General features: G+C 42.8%; 1 protein-coding gene across 1 annotated transcript; it reads right to left on the reverse strand.

Moving 5' to 3' along the window:
* Positions 1 to 9,532: 9,532 nt before the first annotated feature.
* On the reverse strand, positions 9,533 to 19,582 carry LOC120434949. Its single transcript, XM_039603624.1, has 6 exons — positions 19,552 to 19,582; positions 11,128 to 11,169; positions 10,772 to 11,038; positions 10,453 to 10,695; positions 10,132 to 10,284; positions 9,533 to 10,064 (listed from the first exon to the last, which is right to left on the reverse strand). The coding sequence occupies exons 1-6, from the start codon at positions 19,580 to 19,582 to the stop codon at positions 9,976 to 9,978; spliced, it is 825 nt and encodes a 274-aa protein (XP_039459558.1). The 3' UTR covers positions 9,533 to 9,975.
* Between the last annotated feature and the right edge of the window lie 609 nt (positions 19,583 to 20,191).

The raw sequence follows: 20,191 nt of genomic DNA on the forward strand, positions 1-20,191 counted from the left end.
TTTCACAATCATTAATCAGGAGTATAACATAGCATAAGATAATATAATAATCCCACAATCTGTTCCATACTGCAGCCATTGATGGTGTTACGGCTCTGAGTCAGCTTTGGGCCATCAGACGCACACACTGGAAAACCAGCACCTGGACTTCATGCAGGAGAGACGGCCTCAGGTTGATTCTGTTCATCTGGATGTAGCATTTTTAGTGGGAGAAACATTTCGTCACTCATTCAAGTGACTTCTTCTGTCTCAGCTGACTGCAGGTTTCCCCAATCTTATAACCAGTACATTTGCATAATGACTGAAACCAGCCCACTGAAGGAACAATGGGCTGGGAGGTCAGTTGGAGGTGGATAGAGGGAGGTGAGTAGCTTGAATAAAGCTGTCAGGAGTTTTCCTGTTTTGCAACTCAGGTCAGAATAAAAACGCTCAGACAGGTTTAACGTGTACACGGGTGAGACTCAGGGAGACTCGCACCCTGCAGTAAAAAATACAGTCTTTTTATTCACCAAGCACATACAGGAAGAGATACAGGAAGAGATAAAATAGACCCGTGCAGGCTTCCTGTGGAGCACAGAGTGTAAGTTCCCCATTTAGGAGTCTGCACAGAGTGTGACTTACTGAAAGAGCAAACACATTTAGATAAAGAAACGTACTTTTAAGCATAACATAATAAAAATCCCAAAATCCTAAAAAATCTCTTAACATGCCCTCCTGTTGTACATATGTATATGTACATAGCAACCACTAACAGTGTATCAGCCTACGGCCACTTGTAAACATTATTAGCCAAGACATCATAAAATAGTGGGTTTCGTGAGTATGTTATATCCAAGTGTCTATCTCATTATCACCTTCTTCATTCTGTGACAGGGTGATGTAAGCATGAATTGAAGCAGTTACCATTTTTGATACCATGTTCTTCAAACAAGGTATGACACATGAAGTGGAAAGACACAATAACAGTATTATAACACCAACAAAAACAAGTCCTTTAATCAGCAGGGACTTCCAAGAGCCGCTTAAAAGCCACGTAAGCCAGTCTTCTGTATTTGTGGCATAGTCTCGTTGTTGTGCATCCCGAAGTTGTCTGAGTGTTTTCAGAGCATCAGTCATGTTCGGTGAGTGCACATTATCTGGAATGTATGTGCAACATGTGTTGTTAAAGAGGACACCTTTCTCCTTTCTCGGCGAGAATCATGTCCAATGCTACCCTGTGTTGCATTACTGCAATGCACAGAGCGTCAATCTCCTGATCCCGTTCGTCGTTGAATTTACATGAAGCATTCAGAACCTTTTGTCTTTCAGTCCAAAGTTTAGATTCCTCTAGGACACTGGAACCCCATATGGAATCATGCTGCTTGAGGTCTGGGGTGCTTCGTCTTTTCCTTGTGGTTGACGTTGATGTTGACGTGGCGTCCATGGTTATCTTGAAAGTGTGGTCAGATATGACAATGGGAGCGCACTGACCTGTCCAATTCCCAGGAAGGATAAAATAGGCCTGTTGGCCACAGATCCAGGCCATCCGTTGCACCCAGAAGGTGCCATTTGAGATGTTGTTGCTCTTCACGGGCCCTCCAGGAGCGTGTGTCTGTACTGCTTTGCAGTTGGTGGTGTTTCCCATTGGCGTGGATCCGTTCTCTTGGCGGTAGCATAGGCTGTGGCTCAAATTCCCATTGTTTTCAAGAAAGACTGGGAATGATTTAGCCTTACTTCTGTGCTTCACTTTCAGGTCAACCCAGAACCATTCGTCACATGTGCCATTTCGTAGTCCTATCTGGAGAGGTTCCTCATGGTTGACCACGATTCCCTGGAATTGATACCCAAGGCTGGCGTAGCTTGCGGCACACTTTGCTTGAATTATGTCCATTGCCTTCGCGTACAAGGTGGCGTACTGTGTCGTTGGGGGCATGATAAGAGATTTTTTAGGATTTTGGGATTTTTATTATGTTATGCTTAAAAGTACGTTTCTTTATCTAAATGTGTTTGCTCTTTTCAGTATTCAGCTTAAACTCTGCAACTCTGTGCAGACTCCTAAATGGGGAAGTTACACAGGAAGCCTGCAGTTCTATTTTCTCTCTTCCTGTATGTGCTCTCTGAATAAAGACTCTTTCTTTTTTCTGCAGGGTGCGAGTCTCTCCCTGAGTCTCACCCGTGTACACGTTAAACCTGTCTGAGCGTTTTTATTCTGACCTGAGTTGCAATACAGGAAAACTCCTGACATTTCTTGGTCCTTCGAACCGGATGGGACACAGCACTTTTGTGTGACCCCACAGGAAAACCTCATCGAGTCCTGCTGTCGTGAGAAGCCCGCGCTGAAGTCTGTCGACAGCTCCTGTCCAGGTACAGGATAAAGTCCAGAGACGTGAATTCGGGTTGTAACAGGCTGTAGCACAGCTAATATTGTACAAGTGACTCTCACAGTTGAGACACATGCTATGTCCAAATTCAGGGGACAGATGCTCCAAATGCCATCATTATTGCCATACCTGGAAAGGCGGCCCTAACATCCTCGTTTTGTAAAAGGCAGAATCTCAAATGGAACTGTTCCTCATTGTTTTAAACAAGCTGTTCTCCAGCCGCTTCTAACAAACCCTGCTTCGGACCAGTCAGTACTTAGCAACTTTAGACCAATCTCTAAGCTGACGTTTTTGTCTAAGGTTCTTGAGAAAGTTGTCCTCCACCAATTATTCTCATTCTTACACACACATAATATTCTGGATAAATAGTCTGTTTTCAGAGCCTCCCACAGTACAGACTCTGTTCTACTGAAGGTGTTCAATTATGTGCTTTTAGCTGCTGACTCTGAAAAAAGTACAGTTTAATTCTTCTAGACCTGAGTGCAGTATTTGACACTGTTGAGCACACAATCCTATTAAACCGTTTAAAGATGTGTCGGCATTCAAGGTTCTGCTCTAAAATGGTTTGCCTCTTACTTGGAGAGTGGAACACACTCTGTGATGCTGGGTAACAAATACTCTTCCCCTGGTACACTAATTTGTCGAATACCTCAGGGCTCTATTCTGGGCCCTGTCTTATAAAATAAAGCCATTAGGCTTTATTTTTCAGAAACACCAGATCTCCTATCATTCCTATGCAAGTAATTGGGCGACCGTGGCTCAGGGGGTTGGGACGCGTATCTGCAACCGGAAGGTCGCTGGTTCGATCCCTGGGCTCTCTGTCCTGGTCGTTGTGTCCTTGGGCAAGACACTTTACCTTACCGCCTACTGGTGTTGGCCAGAGGGGCCGATGGCTTGATAGTGCAGCCTCACCTCTGTCAGTCTGCCCCAGGGCAGCTGTGGCTACAACAGTAGCTTGCCTTCACCAGTGAATGAATAGTGGCATTGTAAAGCGCTTTAGGTGCCTTGAAAAGCGCTATATGAAATCCAATCCATTATTATTATAGTTCTACCTCTCTCTAAAACCAGGTGTTGCCAGTATGGTGCAGATGTTTCAGACTTTCTTAGAAACATACATTGCTGGATGTCTCTGAACTTCCTCAAATTAAACCATGACAAAACCGACATTATATTTTCGGTAAGCAGGACTCTGTTAGTCTCATACGAAATGATTTGGGACCATCCATCCATCCGCTTTTCCTTTTCAGGGTCGCGGGGGGTGCTGGAGCCTATCCCAGCTGTCATAGGGCGAGAGGAGGGGTTCACCCTGGACAAGTTGCCAGTCTGTCGCAGGGACAGACAACCGTTCACACCTAGTGGCAATTTGGATTATCCAATTAACCTATCCCCACAAGCTGCATGTCTTTGGACGGTGGGAGGAAGCCGGAGTACCCGGAGGAAACCCACGCAAACACGGGGAGAACATGCAAACTCCACACAGAAAGACCCCGGCCTGATGTTGGACTTGAACTCAGGACCATCTTGCTTTGCGGCAACAGTGCTAACCACCGTGCCACCGTGCTGCTGATTTGGGCCCATTATCAGCTAATGTACATCCTCATGTAAAAAATCTTGGTTTCATTTTCGATTCCTCAAGCTGGATAAACAAATAAATTCAGTTGTTGGTGGCAGTTTTTTTTCCAACTGTTTTTTTAATGACGTTTTTCATCTTATCTGCTTAAGAGCTGATCCTCATTCCCGCTGCTTCACACTCGGCTGCGAACCGTTCCAGTGTGAGCTGGAGGCCTTCACCTGATGAAGCCAACAGAACCACATCATCCGCAAAAAGCAGAGATGAGATTCTGAGGCCACCGAAGCGAAAGCCCTCCGCCACTTGGCTGCGCCTAGAAATCCTGTCCATAAAAATTATGAACAGAACCGGTGACAAAGGGCAGCCCTGGCGGAGCCCATCACCAACCGGGAACGAGTCCGACTTATTGCCGGCAATGCGAACCAAACTCTTGCAACGGTTGTATAGGGATCGAATGGCCCGTAGCAATGGGCCAGACACCCCATACTCCCGCAACACCTCCCACAGGACACCCCGAGGGACACGGTCGAATGCCTTCTCCAAGTCCACAAAACACATGTAGACTGGTTGGGCAAACTCCCATGCACCCTCGAGTATCCTTGAGAGGATAAAGAGCTGGTCCAGTGTTCTGCGACCAGGACGAAAACCGCATTGTTCCTCCTGTATCCGAGGTTCGACTAGCGGACGAACTCTCCTTTCCAGCACCCTGGCATAGACTTTCCCTGGGAGGCTGAGGAGTGTGATCCCCCTGTAGTTGGAACACACCCTCCGGTCTCCCTTCTTAAAGATGGGGACCACCACCCCGGTCTGCCAGTCCAGGGGTACTGCCCCTGATCTCCACGCAACATTGTAGAGGCGTGTCAACCAGGACAGCCCTACAACGTCCAGAGCCTTCAGGAACTCGGGCGGACCTCATCAACACCAGGGGCTCTGCCACCGAGGAGTTGTTTAACTGCCTCAGTGACCTCGCCCCCGGAAATTGGCGGGTCATTCCCCTCATCCCCAGACTCTGCTTCCCCCGCGGAAGACGTGTCAGTGGGATTAAGGAGGTCCTCGAAGTATTCCTTCCAGCGGGAATGAGGATCAGCACCTCCAAATCTGAGGCCATGGTTCTCAGCCGGAAAAGGGTGGAGTGCCCACTCCGGGTCGGGGATGAGTTCCTGCCCCAAGTGGAGGAGTTCAAGTATCTCGGGGTCTTGTTCGCGAGTGATGGGAGAAGGGAGCCGGAGATCGACAGACGGATTGGTGCTGCGGCTGCAGTGATGCGGACGCTGCACCGGTCCGTCGTGGTGAAGAGGGAGCTGAGTGTAAAAGCGAAGCTCTCAATTTACCGGTCGATCTACGTCCCTACCCTCACCTATGGCCACGAGCTGTGGGTAGTGACCGAAAGAACGAGATCGCGGATACAAGCGGCAGAAATGAGCTTCCTCCGAAGGGTGGCTGGCCTCTCCCTTAGAGATAGGGTGAGAAGTTCGGCCATCCGGGAGGGGCTCAGAGTAGAGCCGCTGCTCCTCCACGCCGAAAGGAGCCAGTTGAGGTGGTTCGGGCATCTGACAAGGATGCCTCCTGGGCGCCTCCTGGGTGAGGTGTTCGGGCATGTCCCACCGGAGGAGGCCCTCGGGCAGACCCAGGACACGCTGGAGAGATTATATCTCTCGGCTGGCCTGGGAACGCCTTGGTGTTCCCCGGATAAGCTGGAGGAGGTGGCTGGGGAGAGGGAGGTCTGGGCTTCTCTGCTTAGGCTGCTGCCCCCGCGACCCGGCCTCGGATAAAGCGGATGAAGATGGATGGATGGATGGATGGATGGATGGATGGATGGATGCTTAAGAGCTCCTGGAGCAGACCAGTGTGCCGGGTTAGGGAGTATGGTTAAAGAGGATTTTAATTTATATATTAATGGGTGAAGCTTATGTTATTGGTTTGGTTATAGTACGTGTTGGAAATATGTATATGTTTGTTATGTGCTTTAATGTTATTGTATGTTTGTTTGTGTGGAGGGTTATGTTTTCATTTTGATTAGTTAACCCCCATACTTGGACTATTCCGGATGCTCACCTGAAAAGGTAGAGTATAAAAGGAAGCCATTTTGTTTAGTTGTAGTGAGTGATTTTGTGCTGTTAACATGTGCCTTCTGTAATAAAGTGCCAATCCACGGATGTATTTTACTCCAGTCTCGCGTCATATTATTGGACAGAACCTATGACCGCCGGTCAAAACTGACATGGATATTTATTTGATGACAATAAACTAAATAACAATTAAACAAGAATATTTCAAATACACCAACAGTATTTAAAGAAGGAAAAACAGTATTTACAGTTGTTCACACAGGATTAACCCAAGTGACCTGTTCCTGGACCGTTTCTTTAACAACTGTAATAGATTACAGGAAGTCTCTGGCAGTGTTGCTGAATCTGCCCGAGCAAGATCAGACGTGGATGGGCTGCTGCAACTGAGACCTGAGGTTTGTCTTTTCCGGTCGGCGAGTGGAGAATCACACAGGGTGGTCTGCAAAGAGAGCTTCAGGATGCTTCCTCCCACTGTCCACTGCATCGTCCATCCACAGGGTTTGCAGGGCTGGCTCAATCAACGGCTGCCACACCACTAAGATGTTTTCAGAAATATGCAAGCAGGAGATGGTGGATGCTATATTATTAGTATAATACTTGTAACTCTGTAGCAGACAACAGTTTGATAAAGTGCTATTAAAAAAGAAACCAAAAGATTAGATTCTATAACTTTCAAAGACATTTAGTTTATATATTTTATATAATACAGTAAATGTGTACGAATGACCGGCAATCATTCAGTCACTGAAATTATCCATGAAACTAGCTAAGTAACTAAGTAATTCCTAAATGCGTGTAGATTATGGAACATTATGTTAGCTGGATTTGATTGTCTCTGATGAGCCTAAGGTACCAAACATGCTGGTGACGTTGATACCAGTTTTACATCTCCTCTGAAATTAAACACTACACAGCACACTGAGCAACATTTCTTTGTCCATTTTTCAGTTTTCGTGGTCGGAAAATAATGGAAGCAAGGACGGACTTGAACAAAGGCTGTCCTATTTCACAATCGCTCACTTCAGGCCTACCCTGCCGTCGAAGGATCCTACCTACGTGGATCGGGTAGGTAGGATCCTTCGAAGCATCCTTCCCCTGATTTTGGAAACAGCACTTGTCATATCTGGATCTAGTCCTTTAAATTATCGCGTCCCCAGAAACAGTTCCTTTCTTGTTCTTGTGTTTGTGACCTTTTTCTTAACTTTCCTTTTTTGTTTTTGCTTTTTTGCAGTCTGTGTGACCTCTCAGAGCCAACATTAGGCTGTTTTTATGCTCACCATGTTGCTCAGTGTGCTCTTTTCAACTCTTGTACCTTGGTGCATATTGTCATGTTCTCCTATGATGTAGGATGCTGTGGGTGAAACTGACTACATCTGTCTGATGATGGTGCAGCAGGTTTACTCGTGGTCTTCAGGGCTTCTTTTAAACACTCAGACTAAGTCCAACCATGAACCTGATCACTGATCTATGTACAGAGTCAGAAAGCTGATGTTAGCAGTGTGATAACATCTTTAAGAACATTTGTCTATGAGAGCATGAGGGTGGGAATGGATGTTTGTATCTGTGTGTGCCTGTTTGTTTGTGTCTATATGTCAGGTCGGGTATCAGACGCTACCTCTCTGGGGACATCTCAGGCCCTCCAAGGTTTGGAGGCCTATCTCCCCCCACCACCACTCCCCCTGCCAGTGGCAGACGCCCTCAGACATCAGTTCATTGGTGGTTCTTTGTGTCCGGGGATGGGCATCCAGGTATGTGCCCGCCCACTCCTGGTGGCTGCTTGTCGGGGGCCTGGAGCCTGGGGCTCGCTCGGGCCACTTCGGGGGTGGGGTGCCCTCAGCCTCTTGGCCTGGGGCTCGGTCACTCTGGCACAGCTGGCTGCCCCTGATCTGAGGACAGCTGCTCTTATTTTAACTGTGAGTTTCAGGTCTGTGGGCTCTGCTGTTTCATCTTCATCAGAGCGCAGGCAGTGACAAATGTCAGGGATTAAACATCTCATACAGATTATATTTAACATCAGTGTGAATTTTAACAAGGTTCAAAGTTGAGTCAATCACGTTTACACACATCTTTAAAACACTTCTGTTGGATTCATGAAGAGTTGTGATGTCACTAACAAACATATCTGTGGCTTCTCCAGACTGACCTCATACCTCACACCTCCTGATTGGTCAGTTCAGTCAGAATAAGGAAGTTGTGTGGTTGAAGAGTAAACTACCATCACTGAGCGGCCATGTGTCTCCTTCTGGCTTCTCATTATATGTATAATCATTTGAAAGTGTCTGTGTCACCTTTACAGCTCATATTGTTCTAAAACACTCTGTACCTGCTGTCTTCAGATCAGATCTGTACGTGGAATAAGTTTTTATAGGGTTCTATGTTTCCTCTGGTTCTCTTACAACACGTTCTCACACCCAAAGCGTAACATTTTACACTAGGTGACAAATGGTCAGGATGTTACGCCCCGGTAGTGAGAACAGGCTTCCTGTTATGTCAGCATGTTTTCACAGTAACACATTTTCCATGCGCAGCCTCTTCCTGACAGCAGTGAACCATTGCCCAGCTATAAAACTGAACGTGCAGCCATCAGAGAGGAGGCTGTCAACAGTATAGGCCCACCATCAGGGCCTGGGTGGTGTAAAACCACAGGTCCAGTTCTTTGTTTCTTAGTGTGAATAGTTTTGATTCTTGTTTTCAGATTTCAACAGTTTAAACAGTTTAAATGAGGTGACGGCTGCAGGTTGTTTTGTGATTTGCTTTTCTTTCTTTCAGTTTAAGACACAGTAAGAAGTCTTGTTCCTGTTTTTCTCTTTGGTCACTTCTCATAGTTGGCAGGACAAACATGAGGAAACAGTGAAATTATTCACACTAAAGATATAAAATCAGAAGTTGTCAGGGGCTGTGTGTTTGATCTGATGCTTTGTGTTATTTTGTATTGTTTTCTTATGTTTTTATTGTTTTTAAGTTAAAGGTTTTACTTGAGTAATTTTGTATTTCTGGAGTATTTATGAAATAATGTTAAGTCTTAGTATTAATATTTATTGCCTTGAGTTCTTGTGAGACTCTTCATGTCACCTGGTGTCTGTCCTGGTCTTTTGTGTCATGTATTCTCTGTCCGTTCTCATATTGTCTAGTCTGGGTCATGTCCACGTCTCTTCAGGTTCATTTTGAAAGGTCTTGTGTTTCCCTTGTTCAGTGTGCTTAGTTTTACTCTTCCCCTGTGGTGTCATTATGCTGTGTCCTCCTGTGATTCCACTTCCCGATCCTACACGATAGGATCAGCTCTGTGTCTGTGATGTTTGTCTATGTTCAGTTTGTTCCTGTTTCCATCACAGGTTACTGATCCTGACACTCTGAGGCTGTGGCTGAGCTCAGACTGTCAGCACTCTCAGGCTAACCTCATCAGCATACAATAAACCATAATAAATAAATCATTCTCTCATCAGCCATAGTTCACACTCCTGGATCACTTCAATCCTGTTTCTGTGACTCTGATTCTCTGTGTCACTGTTCATGTCACTGAAATATCTGCTCTGTAATGTTTAAATGTTTTATTAAAGCACAAATCAACACAGAATCAGAGGAGTCAGTTCTTACTCAGAGACTGTTTGATCCAATCACTGATCAGTTCAGCTTTTCATTCCCACTGTCACAAAGTGCCTGATCATACCAGTTGTCTGATCTGATCTTTTCTCTGTATTACTGTAAAGTCTTTACCTTACAGTATAGCACATATTAAAAAACGGATTTGCTGATCAGCAGTAAACACTTGAAGCATTAAACAATAAAAGCACAAGGTTAATGTTTGTATCCATCCAATCAACAGGTGAACAGTTCACTGATAAGTTCACTGACTGACTCAAAGATCAGACTGAGGAGTCTGTACAAAGCACAGGTTTGACTCTGGGACAGAAACAGGAACATCCCAGCTGCTTCACCTCCTTCACTTCCTGTCAGCTCAGAGATCAGCTCCATCAGGTCAGAAGTGATGTTCAGTGGTGACATCAGCAGTGGCATCATCCTGTACAGCAGGATGGCTCGTTTCCATGGAAACAAAAGGTGTGTTACCTGTGGACAGGGTTAAGACTTAAGGTTGGAGCACTGAAGTGATCAGAGAGAGTTTGTTCATATCTACCTGAGCTGGTGGAGAAGATTGACAGCAGCAGAGCAGTACAGGCCACGTATGGACAGAAGACCACCAGGTGCAAGGCGAGTCTGAGCACTGACATAGAGGGAGAGGGAGGAGGAGGGGAGATGGTGGGAGCAGAAGAACGAGGGGAGGAGAAGTCTATTATAGATTTAATACAAAAGAATAAGAAAGCAGGAGATGAGGTTGTAGTGGGTGGAGGAGGAGGAGGATTTGCAGGAGAGATGATGAAGATGGTTCAGTCAGTTCATTATCAGGTCAGCAGGCTGGTTTGTATCTATAAACAGGAAGTGATGTAAGTGTCCTGACCTCTGACCCTCAGTCTGCTCTGAGGAGAACGTGGATGAATATCAGTAGAACACGAGTAGAGACCTTCATCAGACCGGTTGACTTTAGAGAGAATCCACTTTCCTTCAGGTCCAGATCCAAGTGGAACATTATCTCTGATGAAGTAAGATTTTCGTCTTTCTCCCTCTTTGGGTGTACAGTACAAAGTGACATCACTTCCTGTTATGACAGGAAGTGCAGGAATCTCCAGGATCACACCTCCTTCTGTCCAGCAGAGACACAAACAGAGTGACACAGAGACAGACAGAAACAGAGACACAGCTGGAACATCTGTCTGTACCTGAGACACTGATGGAGACTCTGTCACTCTGCTGTCCAGAGGAGTCCTCACACCAGAAGGTTTCACTGGGAGCAGAAAGATCCACAACACAGGAGGAACCAAGAAGCCTCCCAAAGTCTGGAGCTGCTCCACAGTCCTCAGTGAGTCCTCCTCTGGTCCTCTTCACTGTCCATCCATCAGCTGTCTGTCCATCATCAACACAACTCAGATAAACTGGAGAAGATCCTCTGAAGAACTGCTGAAGGTTTGGACTGACAGACAGAGACACTGGAGGACACACACACACACACACACACAATAAATGTGTTTGTGTTCTTGTTGGAGTCTCACTGATTGTTTTCACTTCATCGACTCACCTGCAGAAACAGTGGGTGCAGACAGCAGCAGCACACACACACCTGCAACAGGAGGGCAGAGGTCACTAAAGGTCAGAGGTCACAAACAGGCAGACCACAGTCTGGACCCAGACCCTGTCAGATCTAAACCAACAACCAAATCAGATTTTCCAACCTGCAGTCAGCTGATGTGACTAACGTCCAACAGCAGCAGGCTTTATGTCAGAAAGGACATAAACCACGTTGTTACGTCAAATGATCAGACAGAGTTCCCACATGAAGAACAGCATTTTGGGTTTGGTTCAAATTGTGCTCATAAATATTTTGCATTTGTAAATCAGACTGCCTGGTAGTGTTTGGTAACCCTGTAAACCAAAATATCTGAAAACTCTGTTTGTGCATCCATAGATGAGAATGTGTGTGTGTAAAAAATGTACACAAGTTACAATGTTGTAGTTAAAAGTCTGTTTATAGATACAAAGCAAAAATCTACGTGTAAAACTCTGCACTCAAGTTCCCTCGCTTGTTTTTCTTCCTTTCAGCTCTTTGGTCAATGTCATGTCAATCACAAATTTAACAATCAGAGAACAGATGGGTTTCTGTCTATATTTGTGTGTATCACACACACACACACACACACACACACACAGTTACCAAGACTACGTGAAGTACCCTCAGCAGATCTACTAGATGATGTGAATGCAGGACCACACCTACTGCAACCAGCTCATCTACACCACAGCAGGAGAGATCAGTGAGATGCTACAAGCAGCAGTGGCCTCCATGGAGAAGGAGACTAGAGGCCAAGGTCAAAGTATCACGGAGGGAGGTTGAAGTGGTCTTGAGCAGCAGTTCTCCAGGGTTTATGATCAGCATTCAAGTTTTTTCTTTGGACATATTTGGTTGTTTTCTCACTGGTTTCCAGTCGAGTGGAAGTCAGCAGGAAGTCACATGTAGTTAGTAGGATTAGCATCATATTCAGAACAGGGTGCTCTGTGGCCTGTGCTGAGCTCTTTAAGGTGGATGGAAGAGTCAGCACTGAAAATCCACCCAAGCACAGACCTGTACCTACCCCCATCACTCCCACAGATGGTTTTAAAGGTGAGTGAAAAGAGGCAGCAGTAATACAGAGATGCTATTTCCTGAGGAGTTTGTACTTTTTCACGTATTTACATTAATATTCCTATTTTCCCTTAAAGGAAATCTCCTCCAGGAAGGCTGTAGTCTTGTCTGTGAAACATTTGTTCTAAAGACCAATCACATACAGAACAGTGGCACAGTCAGGCTGCCACACTGAATTTAGTCAAAGGGATGTTTTTTTAATGAAACTAGTTTATGGTTTAATCACCAGGCGTTGTGTTTTACACCTTTTCATGTACACAGTGTCCTAGACCACTGAAATCAGTATTTTAAAATGCTTTTCCTGCTTGTTTAACCATAATTATTAGTGTGTAGTCACTCTGGTGTACTGGAGAATTATTAATGTGTATAAAAGTGTTTTTATTTAAATTCATGACCTGATGGCATTGTTTTTGTAAACTGTTATTAAACGACAGTAAACATTAAGTAGACTGAACTTCATTTTCATCAGGTTGTTATTAGATCTCAGGTTAGGTAAGTTACCTGTACTTTTTATTCAAAGAGCTGATCAACTCAGTTTATTTGAGTTGTCTTAAATTAGAAAAACTAAGTAAGCTGGAAATTTTGACTATATGGTTTGAAAATGCCACGTCACTACCGTCCTCCTCCTCTCACAGATCAGTCCACGTGTTCATGGTGCCGCCATCTTTTTCTGGAATATGTTGAGCAAACCTGGAGAAGCTTCAGCTCAAGAGATTATTGTTGTCACTGCTGTGGATCTTTACCTGATACACTGACTCAGTGAGTAAATGTTTACTCTTATTCAAACTGTTTTTGTGCCTTCTCTCAGTTTAGCTCCAGGTTTATAAACTTGCTAGCTAGCTAGTGTTAGCCTAGCGTTGCTGCTGCCTCTGGGCTCATGTTACTTAAAAATTAACCCACAGCTTTAAAAACATTATATAAAATCTCTCAGTGAAGTTTTCTGTTGATTGTTTGAAATAGAAACGTGAGCAGATACCAGATAAGAGCCCAGCTGCGGCTGTGATTGGTTTGGCTCTGCGCTACTTAATTTGGATTGGCTGTTCTTCTTCTTTTTTTTTTGTTTAAGAGAGCAAGAGTTTTGTGTTGTTTCACTTTAAATTTGTTTAGAAGGAAAAAGCTGAAAATTTAAATAGTTAAAAGTTGTTTTTTGTATTATATGATTTATTTATTACATTTTATGTGGAGTGAATAAATAAAAGTATATTTACGGTGGCCCCTACAGACAAAGCACGTACAAACTCCAAAACACGTACAAAAGACAACAGAAGTGCTCCAGGATGCTCGGCGCAGTGTTGAGCTTTTGTTACCTAGTGGCAACACAAGCCAGGAAGTACCAACGACTGGATTTGGTGTGTGGTAGTAACAGGTAAATGAACATTTTTTTTAATTATTTGAATATATATGAGTGCTTGTGTATAAATACACAAACAATACACATATGCTTTCAATTGTGTAATTTAATTGATCTAGATAGCTCTGATTTGGAAGTTCAGTTAACGCTAGAAATGTGTTTTGGAGTTTGTACGTGTTTTGTCTCTAGGGGCCACCGTATATATGTATATATAAACATATATAAATAAAACCAATTTTTTTTTACATTAGTAATTCCTTTTGTGCATAATTTTATATTATTGTTAATAATAAATTAATTAAAGCAACAAAACAACCTGAAGAGCCGGTTGGGAGCCGAAACAGCCGGCTCTTTTTAGTGAGCTGAGCCGAAAGAGCCGGTTCTTTAAAAAGAGCTGGAAATCCCATCACTGCATCATACACCAGGAAAGGCTGTGTGGTAAAGTCCTAAAAATGGAGCATGTAATGATCACCGTAACACAAACCGTAAATTTGATCTGAGCTAAAAGTTTAAATCACCGTCAATTTCAGTCTTTTATGTGGGAAATAGATTCAGAGTTTGCCGACATTCCTTATCATACAGAGCTCCGTTGGCTGAGTTGGGGAAAAATTCTCAATAGAGTTTTTGAGCTCAGCAAGGAAATCTGTCAGTTCATGGACATGTATGATGCGGTAAAGGCATTTCAAGTGAAGCTGTCACTAATGCACCAGTGCAACCTGCCTCACTTTCCCTGTTGCCAAGTAATGTTGAATCAAGTCAGCGCACTTTGCTGATAAGCTGATTGCACTGGGCACTGAGTTCGCGGCGCTTTGGTGACTTTGAAGCACAAAAAGAGAATTTTGAGCTGCTTCGCAACCCATTTGCGTGGAAACTGCACCTGTGCAGATTCAGATGGAGCTGCAGTGTAATGATACACTCAAGGGAAAGTACGACACTGAATGGCCCGCACAGTTTGTTAGTTCCATTCCTGAAGCAGTACCCCAGCTCCGTCTACATGCGGCTCCAACCTTGTGTTTGCTTTCATTTATTTTTTCTGGGGTTTTTGGCAGCATGTTCATATTTCTAACTTGCATAATTTTCACACGATATATTTTTATGAAGAGCAAAGTATTTAAAGTTAAAGTTTATTTTTTTTAAGTTTATTTATTCTGGAATAATATTCCTGTCTGTTTTTATTCATATTTATGTTTAAAAAACATTGTTTTAGTGTGTTCAATAAATGTTTATCTTGTTTGGCCCACGACCTAAAGTGTGCCTTGAGTTTTGGCCCCCTTTTGACACCCCTGATGTGCATGGTCCCCCATTTGTTCAGGAAGCCAGAGTATGCAAGCCATCAGCTGTGGCCAACTTTCCAAAAGAGGTGTACCTTCTTTTAGTAGTTTTATATGTGAATGTGCATTTATCTAACCAGTTAAAACTGGTGGAAAGAAGCAGCTTGTTTTGCAGGCACTGAGCTAAGATGTGGCCATGAGCAATTATCAGGCGTTAGCCATCATGTCTACAGCTGCCCGTCCACATTCGAATTATTGCGAATTATTAATGTGTATAAAAGTCCTTTGTTTTTATTTAAATTCATGACCTGATGGCATTGTTTTTGTAAACTGTTCTTAAACCATGGTAAACATTAAGTAGATTGAACTCAATTTTCATCAGTTTGTTATTAGATCTCAGGTTAGGTAAGTTACCAGTACTTTTTATTCAAAGAGCTGATCAACTCAGTAAGCTGGAAATTTTGACTATATGGTTTGAAAATGCCGTCCTCCTCCTCTCACAGATCAGTCTGCGTGTTCATGGAGGCCACATTTTTTTCTGGAATATGTTGAGCAAACCTGGAGAAGCTTTAGCTCCAGAGATCATTGTTGTCATTGCTGTGATTCTTTATGTGATTCACTGACTCAGTGAGTAAATGTTTACTCTTATTCAAACTGTTTTTGTGCCTTCTCTCAGTTTAGCACCAGGTTTATGAACTCTGCTAGCTAGCTAGTGTTAGACTGGCGTTGCTGCTGCCTCTGGGCTCATGTTACTTACAAAGTAACCCACAGCTTTAATGTCAGGGTTCCTGGGTCGATGACCCTTTGTTTTCAGTTTTGGACTTTTGTCACTGTTTAGTTTTAATATTTCCTGATTTTCTGTGTCAATCCCCTGCCTATTTGCATTATGTTCTAGTTCTTTCCCTGTGTATCATTAGTCAGATTTAGTTCAACTGTGTGACTCACCGGTCTCCTATCGTCTTCTTTAGTCAATGCATTTAAGTCCTCAGTTTCCTCCAGTTCTTTGTCTTGTCATTGATGTAATGTTGTTACCGTGTTCTTAGTTCAGCCAGTCTTCCCGTCAGTCAGCCAGTCAGTTATTCATCTCTCAATCTGTTCATTCTATTCCCTCCAATAAACACCCTTATCCTGCACTGTGAGTCCTGCGTTTGGGTCCACTTTCTTCCTCACCTCCACACAGCAACCTCTGACATTTAAAAACCTTATATAATATCTCTCTGTGAAATTTTCTGTTGATTGTTTGAAATAGAAAAGTGAACCGCTACTAGATAAGAACCGAGAGAAAACTTTTTCTGAAGGTGCAGCCATTGGGGGCGGGGCTTGTTTTCAGTCCATTTTTATAACATATGAACTGTATATTCTTAACCTCTGTACTTATTTTAATTCTTTGTGGTTTCTTTTGAACATCTGTGGCATCTATTAATGTTAAATCTAATCTTTCTTCACTGACATAAGCAAGCTGTTTTTACATTTAATGAACATGTCTGTTTTATAACAAAACTAATGGATTGCATTTATATAACCCTCAAAGTGCTGCACAATTCCACTATTCATTCAGTCTCACATTCACACACTGGTGGAGGCAAGCTACAGTTGTAGTCACAGCTGCCCTGGGGCAGACTGACAGAAGCAAGGCTGCCACATCGCGCCATCAGCCTCTCTGGCCAACACCAGTAGGCCATAAGTGTCTTGCCCAAGGACACAACGACCGAGAAAGACAGAGCAGGGGATCAAACCGGCAACCTGAACCACAGTCGCCTGACTATCCATCCATTCAGGCCAGCTGAGAGATAATCTCCCCAGCGTATTCTGGGTCTGCCCCAGGGCCTCCTCCCGGTGGGACATGCCCAGAACACCTCACCCAGGAGGCATCCTTGTCAGATGCCCAAACAACCTCAGCTGGCTCCTTTCGATGTGGAGGACCAGTGGCTCTACTCTGAGCCCCTCCTGGATGGCCAAACTTCTCACTCTATGTAATGATGACATTTAAATGAGGTGGGGTTTTTTAAACACATATCTCTTTAGGCCTAAACTGAGAGTGCCAATACCACACATTCAGACACAGTAATAGATGGTGTTTTTAGTACTATATGTGCTATTCTAATTTGTGTGTATGAGGTCTACATTGACCTTCTGTGTTGTAAGTTATAATGGCTGCACAGCCATTAAGGATTAAATCAGTTTCTAAATAATTTTATGTTTTTTTCTCCCTCTTTTGAGAGGATATATTTTTATGAAGAGCAAAATATTTAAAGTTAAATTGTATTTTTTTAAGTTTATTTTTTTCTGTAATAATATTCCTGTCTGTTTTTATTCATATTTATGTTTAAAAAACATTTTTTTAGTGTGTTCAATAAATATTTCACTTGTTTGGCCCACGACCTAAAGTGTGCCTTGAGTTTGACACCCCTGTTCTAAAGAATCTGATTGTTTGCTTGCAGGACACCAGCAGAGATGAGTCCTCCATCACAGATGGTTGGTCAGTGACCCGCAGGTCGAAGGTCATTGCATCTCCAGCCCACATCCACTGCCACTGTACTGAAGGGAAGTTAAAGACTTTCTGCTGCACTTACATTTGAATCAGCTCGATCCATGACAGTCATTCAGGCAGTGATGCCTGGACTGGAAACAAGCATCCTTAAAATATTACAACACACCAGCTCCTGTGTTTGAATGTAAAACAAATGTGTTGTTTGATCTGGAGACTGAACAATAAATACATTTTATTTTGATTACAGAAGTAATGTAACTACAAAAAAGTTGTAGAAAGTCTAAACTAATAATAAGAATAATTAAATCTGAGACGTTGTTTCATTGTAAGATTATAACAATGATGACAGTATAACTGTTGTTGTTCAGCAGAACAGTGTCCAGGCTGTTATATTGTTTTACATTTCGAAATAAAAGTTGGGCTGATTTAAATTAGAGATGGCACGATACCACTTTGTTATGTCCGATACCGATATCATAAATTTGGATATCTGCCGATACCGATATGAATCCGATATAGTGTGTTTTTTAATCAATAAAACTGTTTTTTTAATATCTTGCTGCATTTTGTATAAGTTCATACTCAAGTTTAAAAAAACAACAACACTAAAGCTATTCTGTTATACCTGTATGTAAAAAATACACTGCACCCAAAATATTTCATAGTTCAGCAATACTGATCAATCTAATAAACTTAAACCTACTCCATCCTCCCTATTCTGGTATTTTAAAGAGTACTTAGCAGAAATATTAAGCAACCTAACTAATAGGGTTGCAAACTCCCAGCAAAAAAAGAAATAGGGAACCACCCCCCACCCTCCACCTGATGATGCTTAATCGATGTAATCAACTTTAATTTGATGCAGTGTGAAAAAAAATGCACAGAAATAAATTTTTTTTCAAGAATAATTAAATAGATTCAACATCTTTCTTCAACAGAATTGCAGAATTCACAGATGGTACCTTCCCAAAGGAAAAAGTACTATAGCTTACTAGGGTGTATTAGACTTAACAGTTACTATATACAGTAATGGACTTATATACATTTTACATCAGATTAAAACTTTGGGTGTAAGATTTAGATAATTATTTATTAAAAGCTAGACATTTTAAATGAGAATAAGAAAGAAAAGTATGTCTTTGTGCCCCCTTTTCCCTGTTCATGCCCTACCTGCCCCCCTGGCTAAACTTTGCTAGATCCGCCCCTGCACAGTTACCAGCCGTCAGCTACGTAGAAAAGGATCCTGGTGTAGAAAGTAATATTAAATAAATTCTAACAACAGCTTATCAAGGTTAAACATGCTGCTGTTGTTCAGCCGCTGGTTTCCTCTTTGTGGTGCAAAGTGGGCCAAAAACAAAGAAGAGAGACAGACTCGCGACAGAAAAGCCGATCAGCTGATAATTGATCAGTTTCAGGATTGAAGTAGCAGCAGCAGAGGGAGAGAGAGGAGGCAGTCGCTCCATATATCGGTTGTTAAGCTTAACGTGGGAATGCTTTACAAACATTCAGAGATGAACTTACACACTTGCTTTACTTCTCTCTGGGATAACTTCCTCGGAGATGAAATGCTGGTTTGGTAGCGAGGCTACAAATACACACAGCCGCTCTATCAGGTGAGCACACTGCTCCGACGTGCTATGGTTATGAGCAAAGTTACGCCTTGTCGCAAGTTTTGTGAGGTGCTTTTTTGATATTTAATGGATCGGATTACATTTTTTATTTCTCTCTGATATCCGATCCAGTAATTTACGTCAGTATCGGACCGATACCGATACCTAATATCGGATCGGTCCATCTCCAATTTAAACACCATTACAAGAAGTGTTGTTAATTATTCTCTTTGAATCACATTTGCATACAGTGTTATATTAATATAAGTTACTACAAGTTGTTCTTTAATGTAGCAGAACTTGACATGTTTGTCAGTGGGTGAACGATCAGTGTTACACAGTCATCAAGTTATTCTTAGAACTGTACACTTAATGAATAAGTTGTCCTAATATAATCATCTTAAGCTTTACTCTGTTTTTTTGAGGCAACAAGTTTTATTAGTTTTTTTTAGTTCTAGGAACTAATTAGATTTCACAGTGTGGATTTAGTGTCTGTGTCTGTCCTGCATCAGTTTCCCACATTCCCGGCTGTGTGTAGCAGAGGTTCCATTCAGTTTAATGCTGATGAATAAATGAGCAGCACCTCTGAGTTTGACTCACCGAGGAGCAGAGAGACACACGGAGTCTTCATCGTGTAGAGTTGGATGTCTCGAGACCGGTGGTCTTGGTCTCGACGGACTTTGGTCTCGGTCTTGCGTTCTCAAATCGACATAGTGTTCGGGAGATTTGGAGTCAACCATCGGCGGAGCTGGGGCGTGGCTTACTGGGCTTAAGCCACCGGGTCATTTTTTCAAAAGCATGGGGTCTTTTGGAGTGTAATTTGTTAGTTAAATGCCTGACTGACAACTGTATAAAACAAAAACAACACACGAAGCACAGATCGCACCGTCGTAAATTCCCCCTAATTTTGGTATGATCCGAGCTGTCACATGAGTGGTCACATGTGTTATATTGTTGAAAATAATTAAAGACAAAACTGCCTTCATCACAGTTTTCCATAAATGGATCTTTATTGATTTATTCAGAAAAAGCTTTGGTAGCTCATTCTCAGAACAGCAGCCTCAGATTTCTTCTTAGATTTTAGATTTAAATTACAGAGAAAAAACAATAAAGGGGAAAACAGGACGGGTAGATTTCAAGTTTGTCATTTAAGTTATTAGGCTTAGCAACACATCTATTAACGTCAACATTAACAGACTGAACTGGACTTAATAACAGGAGTCCATATAATTTTAGTAAA

Source organism: Oreochromis aureus, linkage group 3, assembly GCF_013358895.1.
Source record: "Oreochromis aureus strain Israel breed Guangdong linkage group 3, ZZ_aureus, whole genome shotgun sequence".
Lineage (NCBI taxonomy): Eukaryota > Metazoa > Chordata > Actinopteri > Cichliformes > Cichlidae > Oreochromis > Oreochromis aureus.

What these genes read in the sequence shown, in the direction of transcription:
- LOC120434949 (XM_039603624.1), bottom strand. Translation starts at nt 19,582, where the DNA reads ATGAAGACTCCGTGTGTCTCTCTGCTCCTCG. An exon ending in TGCACCCACTGTTTCTGCAG is followed by an intron (nt 11,039 to 11,127) that starts GTGAGTCGATGA and finishes TGTGTCCTCCAG; the next exon opens with TGTCTCTGTCTGTCAGTCCA. An exon ending in AATCTTCTCCACCAGCTCAG is followed by an intron (nt 10,065 to 10,131) that starts GTAGATATGAAC and finishes CCCTGTCCACAG; the next exon opens with GTAACACACCTTTTGTTTCC.